The sequence below is a fragment of the Leuciscus leuciscus genome (genome assembly GCF_965113295.1).
Source record: "Leuciscus leuciscus genome assembly, chromosome: 12".
NCBI lineage: Eukaryota > Metazoa > Chordata > Actinopteri > Cypriniformes > Leuciscidae > Leuciscus > Leuciscus leuciscus.
The window spans coordinates 25,262,805-25,272,279 of NC_138736.1; the positions used below are offsets into that span (position 1 = coordinate 25,262,805).

Here is a 9,475-nt window from a genome sequence, read left to right on the forward strand (position 1 = left end):
ACATTGAATATTATGTTGGGGAGAAAATTATTCCTCATCATTATGGTGTTCTTCCTTATAATCTGCTTCTTCCATGTCTCTTAACAGGTTTCAATTGTTATACAGCACCCTACAGTTCAACTAATGAAAGTTACTGTACCACACAGTGCATGCATGCACACATTTCTATGTGAAGAAGAGGTAACACTTTGGTTGTATTTATGGTGATAAAAAGCAGATTTTATTACATGCTTTATATTCATAGTAAAGGTCATTGTCCAGAAGTATGAAAGGTGTTACTGTCTTGTAGATTACAGTCCATCATCAGATATTTCGTAGTCACTGTCGTACTCATCAGCTGAAGCACTGTACAAGAAGTTGATGTCCTCTGCTCCAGACAAAACTTGCAGGTAACAGTCTCTTGCTTGCACCTTCATTTCTCTGATTTGATGCCACTTTCTGAGGATGATGCTCTGCAGACCTTTCAAACCTTCTTCACTTAGGCCACATTGCGAATCTTAAAAGAGGAACACAAGAATATAAGACCAGCATTAGAAACTTTATAAACAGTCATCATTGTTGTGTATATTTATTAGGGCTGCCCCCTAATAGTAATCTTTGGTCGGGGCAACCCTATGTTTATGTAATTTATTACAAATACATACTTTTCATTGTCTCACTGGAAAACAAGCAGGACAGCTCTCTGAGGGTATCGGAACGAGTTGAAAGAGATTTCCAATGGTGGTCCATCTCTGCAACAAGAATCTTCTGCTCCTCCTCAAGTCTCCTTACTGACATGATGATGTCAAACGCCTTTCTCTTTGTCCTTAGATCGACAGAGTCTGGAATGCATTTATGATAAATAAATAAATAATTTGTATTAAACATCAACCTTCAAAGAATCTCTGAAATAGTATGGGGTTACAGAATGACATTTGAAGCATTGTGGGTTATGTGTCATTATGTATCAGATTTGTCAGAAGCAGTCAACAAACAGTAACAATTACAATTATTTGTGACTAAATGTATTACAAGTAATCATTTCCTCACCGTCAGCCCAATCCTTTACATCATTCTTCCAATTGGCTTGCTGTCACTGTCAATTGCGCTTTCATGGACTCTAGGTTTTGTAACTGGCTTTGCAGAGCTTTTGTGGTCTACAATAACAAACAGTGGTAAGAAACAAAAAACAAATGTTCAATGCACAGCTTCATACACTGCTAACATGCAGTACTGAACATCTAAAATTAGTTCTACTGATGTCATTACCTTTTGATATCGGCGGGTCAGTGAGATAGCCAAATTGTTGAACTTTTGCTGATTCCAGCGCATGGCCATGAGAGTCAGCATGTCTGTGCATCCTGAAAAACAAAGAAAATATGATGTTACCATATTCCTCCTACGTATTATGTAAGGATGTAACTAGTGCAGTATGTGGTAATCTTACCTGCTTTTGACATATGCTTACTGGTTACTGCAATCCTAGATAGGAAGGCATTGCACTGTTCCACCTCCTCCCCTAGTGTTAAACCAGCACCGTCCTGATATGCCCCACTCCATTTTACCTGGTTAAGAATAAAAAAATAAAAATAAACAGATGTTTGCAGATGTTCAGTTTAGATAATACGATTCTATCACATAGCAACACTTCCTTACCTCGTATTTAAAATCATGGGCTTTGGCATGAAATACCGAAAGGAATGGCTTCATGTTAAGAAGGTGCTGGAGCTCTGGAGCAGGACTCCGTGCCGACACACCACAAGCTCCAATCCCTCCTCGTCTACCTTGCTGGCAGATCTTTGGGAGGTATCTCTGGCTGCTGACCACTCCCCTCCACAAACACTTCTTCCACTGAACTACAATATGGAAAATTGTTGATGAAAATAAGACTCTCCTAAACAAACTCTTCAGAAAGAGGTTATTATAGTGCTGTAGTCTAATTATCATCTAGAATTTTACATGTTTGGTTGTGTTGTGAATGTGGTCTACAAATCTTTTTACGTCTTCATCCTTGGCTATGAAGACGCCTTCAAAGATGGCCTGTTCCTCAGATCTAAAAAAACAAAAAAACAACAATTGATGATTGACAACAATTTATAACTTAAAATCTGAGATTTCTTAGTTCACATTAAAGAGCTATGTTTTCTTATTAATACAAACACTGTGATACACAGTTTGGAGTAGCTAGCAGCATTCTTGAAACGGTAATGCTTGCGGTTTCCATCAACTGAAACTGCAAGCATATCTAGGGTGCATGCAGGACAGTTGAAGGGCTCTTCCTTGCATATGTTGTCCACCTCAAATCGCACAGCCTCCCACTCAAAAAAACTTTTCAGAAAACTGTCTGCTGAGATCTTGCTTATCAACCAACAACTCAAAGATATCAACAACACTGCAGGATAGATCAATTCAATACTCACACGACCAAAGCGGACCGTTGGCTGATTCAGTATTCTTAAAAATGCTTGGCAGGACAGTCCTGGTGCCGCCATCTTCATTTCTTCAAATGAAAAAAAGACATCTGTGGCATAAACTGTGGCAAATTGAAGGGTTGCAGGCCAGTAGTCACTTCTGTTTAGGGCATCGACTCCAGCAGTCCAAGTGGATTGGCATGCCTCACAAATTAACTCGGGCATGGTTCGATCATGTCATCCTGGAAATATCAAAAACACATCCACTGTAATGTAAACCAGGGTTTGGGTTCTTTGTACTATTTATATATTACTTTGTATACTTCATATATTTTTAGTTTTATATCTATGTCAAACTTGTAGGGAGTCGCGTATGGATATATATTTATTTTAAAGATGCTTCTCAAACAGGACAAAATAAAGTTCTTCACATTCTTACCATTCATTGTGACCACAGCAACAATCTTTCCTGGACTAACCCTCAATAACTCTGGTGAACAACCACAGATTTTGTCAGGCATCTCCACAGGTACAAGCCGGACTGAAAAAGAGCATACAGTACACTTGAATTATGTTAAGGGGGTAAGGCTAAAAATAATTTTTGAAGCTGCCGAAGAGGGACCTAAAGAAAAAAAACAAAAAAAACAGAATTGAACATTTTACACCAGTATTCTCTTCATCTGTGTTGCCAGAATGGGCTAAATTGTATGTGATATTCCTTTTCAATAAACAAGAAGTGAATATTGTTAATTACATTTTAGATAGAAATTAGACAAAAATTGTCAATAAATGTAAGTTTTGCTCTATTTCAAAAAAAATAAAAAAATAAATAATTTCCAAACAAAGCCACATCAGAACTTCTAATATATATATATATATATATAAATCAGTCAATAAGTTATGACAGCATTACTTGTTACATTAATTATACACATTAATTGTTTTATTTCATATTGAAAAATTGTGATGAGCCACAATTTAGTAGTTATGAATTAATTTGTATTGTTAATTATAGATTTATTTGGGTATTAATTATATAATTTTGCGTGGATTTTAAACAATTAGGCTGTAAAACAAACCAATCTGGCAACTGTTCTTCATCTGAACATAATAGTTGTGGGCTAATGTAATACTGAAAATATTACATTCCCCTACGATACATGATGATTATATGCGACAAAAATTAACTTGAATTCAATTAGCTAACTTTGCTAGCCTGCACATTTGGTGCAGCAAGCTATATTTTTATAATGCCTTCTATTATTTACCGTCATACGAAATTGCCACCTTACACATCTAAAGGTTATAAACACAACTTCTTGTCCTGATTCAACAGTTTTTAGATGTGTAAATTTAAGAATAGTATCAATCTCTATTAATTAACTCTTCTACTTACCAAGTGGGAAATCGCAATGGACCTTGGGATCGCCCCATACAGTGACGTCAGCGTTATTAATTTAGAGGATTTAATCAATAAAAAATAAAATAAAAAATAAAATATTAATTGAACACAATCGTAGCATATTATATATATTTATTAACATCAACAAACCTCCGATAAAAATACGTTACCCAGCATGCTCTAGTTAAAGCAGTGTACCTATGTACCAGTTCCTATGACAAGAAAACGCTTAAACTGCTTACTTGCACGCCGTGGAGCGTTGTTAAACTCACCTTTGAATGCAGTTTTACCTGCAGTTGAGCGTTGTTTTGGTTAAACTCACCTCTGAATGCCGTTTTACCTGCAGTTGAGCGTTGTTAAACTCACCGCTGAATGCGGTTGCACACCATGTGCGTTGTTAAACTCATCGCTGAATGCGGTTGCCGAACGCGCTAAACCTTTGCGCAGAGAGGGCACTTTGATATCAGATTGCGAGGGTTTTTAAACATCAAAAACCAGTTGGAGGGCCAGATAAATATCATCTGGGGGCCGCCATTTGACTAGCCCTGGCATAGATCATTTATTGTAGTCTATTCCTTTTTATTTGTATTTATTGTAGCCTCGACCCATACACAGCACAGCAGACGGGTTGCGGTGTTACCCAAGACGTCAAATTTCAACGCCGCAGGCTCCGGTTCAGAGTTCTATAGAAGTCAAACAAGACTACCCTGCACGTTGAAAAATGACGCCAAAGGTATACCCAGTGCGTTAAAAAGTGACGCCAAGGGGTCCTGGCCAAGCGTCCATATTCAACGAGTCCAACGGCGTCCTGTAAAACGCCCGTGGGTTGCATTGATGGTTGAAAGCCATGAGCGTCTCTCACACACGATAAAGGGTGTGTGTTGAATTCGGCCAATATACTCCTGCGGGCAATTAAGGGATGATGGAACCTATATTGTCGTGTTTTTAGTTAGGATACCTAGCACACATTCACGTTTAAATTGAGTAGGCTACCACAGGCTTATTTAAAACTTAACGAAATTGTAGCCTACGCATGCTACTGTTGCTGAAAGCGTCTGATATCACGCACTTGGATTGGCTAGCAAAGTCCAACTGCGTCCTGTAAAACGCGGGTGGGTTGCATTGGAGGTGGTTAAGCCGCGAGCGTCTCTCACAGACGATAAGGGTGTTGAAAATGGCGAATATCTCCTCTCAAAAGATAAATAATGGAAAACAATGACCTCCTATATTAGGTGTAGGCAATCCTAATCATAGAGCAAACATAAGTCGTTGCTGAAAACGTCTTTATAGTCTGTGCAGTCGATCAATGTTGAGGTGAATTGACGACTGGCGAAGCCCTGAGCGTGTAATTACATCGCGGATGGTTTTACATTGAAGTTGGTTGAAAGCCATGTGCGTGTCATCTATACGCAAAAGGGTGATATATGCGTGGGCAGAAAACGCCGAAGGACGTGACAAAACGGCCTTATATGACGCCCTGAGATGAGAACGGGTTGGATAAATCTTGTAACATCACCTCATCAATACAGGTCTGTGATTACACACCGCTTGCACTGTATCTCCAATAACAAATATGAACTGATCCTGCAAAATGAATGTTTAAATCCAGATAAACACAAAAATATTACATATTCCAAAACAAATAGTAATTGAACAACTCTTTAAATACAAAATGAAATTGAACACATTACAAGCATTTTTTCTAGAGGTGGGTAATATATTAAATATTTATGGTGGTTATAAAATTGATTATTTGTATTAAATGTATATAAACGTCTTCGAGTGTTACAATATTGGATCAACATTCAGCAAATTTTTAGTAGCTTGTTTAAAATAATTGAAAAAGTCGGTTTAGTTTAAAAAAAAAAATCAGCAACCAAATTCCTCGAACACGACCACACACACCTTCCTCACATTACAATGCAAGACATTATTAGAATGCAATCATATATAAATTATTGAAAACATGATTAATTCACCTCCCGAGTCTATTGAGTTTATAATATCTGTGATTCAAATGCATTCAGCAACTGACATGTTACGGTGAAAAAAAAAATTAACTAAAGAAAGCATCAAGATCATACTTACTTGACTGATTATTTGCAGCATAACGTCTCATCTGCAAACAAACATCCAAACGTGGTGCTCCTTTTGTTCTCTTGTTTGGCTAGCTTCAGTATCATCACGCATCGCAAACGATCGCAAAACATAGCGCATTTTTCAAACTCTAGTGAAGTAGTGCGTCATAATGACGTAGTATTTCTCGCGCATGCGCATTAAACAACATATTCATATATCATGCATGGTTAAATGTTATTTCAGCTTTTCTGTTTAAGTTGAAGTTGTTCTAACTCATTGTGTTGTTAAAGTCTGTAAGTTCACAAAACTTTCATTAACCTAACTAAAAGTCAATATTTTTTTCAATGTAGTGTAGTGTGATTAAAATTAAATGTATTTTAACTGAATTTAAATGCAAATTAATTTTGTTTACATTTGTTTAACTTTTGCTCGCAATTAATACAATTAAATGTGTGTTTAAAAATGTGTTATAAATCATAATTATTTAAAATGTATGTTTAAGTAAAACTTAGTAGACATTACAAAGTGCAGTTTTTAAAACATGCACTTAAGTATGTTTATAAATATTGTCATGAAAGTGTTCTTTCTTTAAGTAACATTTAACTAGACATTATTAAAAAGTGCACTTAAGTGTGTTTATAAAAATTATGATGAAAGTGTACTTTCTTTAAGTTAAGCTTAATTAGACATTATTACAAAGTGCATTTTTAAAAAGTGTACTTAAGTGTGTTAAGAAATATTGTGATGAAAGCGTACTTACTTTAAGTTAAACTTAATTAGATATTATTACAAAGTGCATTCATAAAAAGTGCACTTAAGTGTGTTTATAAATATTATCATAAAAGTGTTCTTTCTTTAAGTAAAACTTAATTAGACATTATTACAAAGTGCATTTTTACAAAGTGTATTTAAGTGTGTTAAGAAATATTGTGATGAAAGTGTACTTACTTTAAATTAAACTTAATTAGATATTATTACAAAGTGCACTTGTAAAAATGTTTTACTTAAGTGTGTTTATAAATATTGTGATGAAAGTGTACTTTCTTTAAGTTAAGCTTAATTAGACATTTTTACAAAGTGCATTTTTAAAAATACACTTAAGTGTGTTTATAAATATTGTGATGAAAGTGTACTTTAAGTTAAACTTAATTAGATATTATTACAAAGTGCATTTGTAAAAAGTGCACTTAAGTGTGTTTATAAATATTGTGATGAAAGTGTACTTTCTTTAAGTTAAGCTTAATTAGACATTATTACAAAGTGCATTTTTTTTAAATGCACTTAAGTGTGTTTATAAATATTGTATTGAAAGTGTACTTACTTTAAGTTAAACTTAATTAGATATTATTACAAAGTGCATTTGTAAAAGTGCACTTAAGTGTGTTAATAAATATTGTCATTAAAGTGTATTCCCTTTAAGTACACTTAAGTGGTCTTTAATTTTAATTTTATTATATTATCTGCAAGTGCACTTTTCAAAAAGTATACTTTTATTATTTTAAGCACACAAAAAGTGTGCTTTCAATACAATTAAGCACACTTCTTTTTCACAAGGGGTATATTGTTCAGACAAAGTTGGATAGATTGGTTTGAGGCGGATTTCACTGGTTCTTGTGAATATTTATTTTCAGCTTCAGTTATTATATTTGTCCAATCTGGATCAAATGAATTATCATTGGTTGTATTTTCTTCATCTGAACATTTAATAGACATAATTTTGTTCAACTTTTTATATGCTTCAATTTGAGGCTTAATTGCTTCAATAACCCAGCTAACAATTCATGGTTTGTTACCACAGTTAATATCTCTTCATGCTTCCTCTGCGATGAAGTTCCAGATTTGCGGCTATCCAACACGAAAATGCATGCAGCAAAGCCTTTCACAATATTTTCTTCAGATAACTCCAAATTTCTCCCACACACTGGACTTGATTTTTGATGACGTATTGTCGACAACTTTATAATCTCCACAAGCTATTCTTTTCTTCAACTCCTCAGCATCCATCTGCAAGCAGATCGCGAGCGCGGTTATGATGAATTTTTAAGAAAGTAGGTATAGATCCTGAGGGGCGTGGGCACAAATAAACTGATGTGGATTTTAAATTATTTTATCAACTTGAAATACAGGCATATTTCTGTAGATGTGTTCCTAAAAATATGCATATATTTTTTACGTTTGCACGTGATTGTTTTAAACCCGTGTTTAGACCCGTGTTTCCCCCGTGTCCAACCCGACCCGCACCCGTATCCGACACAGTTGGATATTTTCACACGTTTGAGCAAAATTTGCGGGTCACCCGTCAGGACTCTGCCTCAAATGCGTCCATCCGCTGTGCCATGCGGGTAATGGATGCCCTCACGGCTATGGAAAAATGAATGGTGTTAGTTTTAGTTGTTATACATTACATACTTGCATATGTGAACAACTTATGTGAGTCTTCTTACCTCTCATTTCCGTCTCCATGGCTGAGCCACCTCCCTCTGTGTGATGAGTTCTGCTGTTTACAACAACATAAAAGTCAAGTTACTCTTAAGTTCCTTGTCATGAAATTGTATTTAATTGGAAATGGAAAATTCAAAGCCACTGTACCTTCAGGCCGAGCTTGCGTCACAATAGACCCATCCAATTCTGGGCGACCGGCTGGTTTTCTGTGTGGTGTTGACTCATCTAAAAAGAAAGTAGATATGAATATTGGTCAGTTCATTTATGATAGGTTTCTTGCACACACACAAAAAAACTAAAAAACGTACATGCAGGTGGTGGAAGCATTATGTTTATATTGTTCCTGATCGTTTACATGCTTATCTAAATAAACGATGGATGTATTTAGACAACCAAGGAGATAACAAAGCCCTACGAGGGAAAGGGCTTAAGGTTAAACCCCAAACCCTTGCATTACAACCACAACATCATGAAACTGTAACGTATTTCACTCACTTTTTCGTGAGAATGTGAAGCTGTGTAGGTCGTTGGTTGTTGTTGTTGTTGTTGTTGGTCGTTGGTTGTTTTTCCAAAACTTCCTGATAGTGAACGGTCTACTGGGTTCTACGTAGACTTCTGCATTTTTCCCAGCCAATCAGGAAAATCAGGACACTAAAATGTGTCTATAATGTTAAGGGCTCCAATACCTGTGCTCAAACACACCAATTTATCTTGATAGTGATAGTTATATCGTATAGATAACTAGTGATAGTTATCTTTCTATTTACCTGAAAGCCACTAAAAGAAGAATGTTCCCAGGCAAGTTCTGTGTATCCAGAAGGACTTTGGTGTATGTAAATAGCACAACACGGAAGTCAGGACAGGACTTCAATCGGTCACCTGAAAGCAGAGGCACTTCCCCCTACTGGCGTGGGTGTGTAACCGTTGGATTTGTACACTGAACTAAGCCACTTGTTAGAAGTGAAATGTGAAATGAAAGAAGTGAATTTTCGTAGTTATGAAAATCGTTCTATTGATAGATTCTTGTTTTAAGTATTTTCACCTAATACAGTTAAAAAACCGAAATCAAGCACAAAAGTATTGGTTTTAGCTAAATTGATATCAGCCTACAAATAAATATATTCTCTTGCTATGCTGTTTCAAAAGAAAGTTAACTCTAATA

General features: G+C 35.7%; 1 protein-coding gene and 1 long non-coding RNA gene across 3 annotated transcripts; both read right to left on the minus strand.

Moving 5' to 3' along the window:
• Positions 1 to 212: 212 nt before the first annotated feature.
• LOC309511830 (uncharacterized protein) lies at positions 213 to 4,192 on the minus strand. 2 transcript variants are annotated; one of them, XM_082187151.1, is made up of 10 exons: positions 3,787 to 4,192; positions 2,830 to 2,931; positions 2,400 to 2,632; positions 1,939 to 2,032; positions 1,636 to 1,835; positions 1,427 to 1,544; positions 1,249 to 1,340; positions 1,030 to 1,136; positions 645 to 821; positions 213 to 496 (listed from the first exon to the last, which is right to left on the minus strand). In XM_082187151.1, the coding sequence occupies exons 5-8, from the start codon at positions 1,687 to 1,689 to the stop codon at positions 1,050 to 1,052; spliced, it is 351 nt and encodes a 116-aa protein (XP_082043277.1). In that variant the 5' UTR covers positions 1,690 to 1,835; positions 1,939 to 2,032; positions 2,400 to 2,632; positions 2,830 to 2,931; positions 3,787 to 4,192; the 3' UTR covers positions 213 to 496; positions 645 to 821; positions 1,030 to 1,049. The 2 variants fall into 2 exon arrangements, with proteins under 2 accessions (XP_082043277.1, XP_082043278.1); XM_082187152.1 differs by lacking the exon at positions 3,787 to 4,192 and having other exon boundaries at positions 1,981 to 2,032; positions 2,830 to 3,030.
• A 3,241-nt stretch (positions 4,193 to 7,433) lies between these two features.
• Positions 7,434 to 9,022, minus strand: LOC309511593. The gene is made up of 3 exons (XR_014210704.1): positions 8,809 to 9,022; positions 8,316 to 8,538; positions 7,434 to 8,232 (listed from the first exon to the last, which is right to left on the minus strand). It is a non-coding gene; the product is annotated as an uncharacterized lncRNA (long non-coding RNA).
• Positions 9,023 to 9,475: the final 453 nt, after the last annotated feature.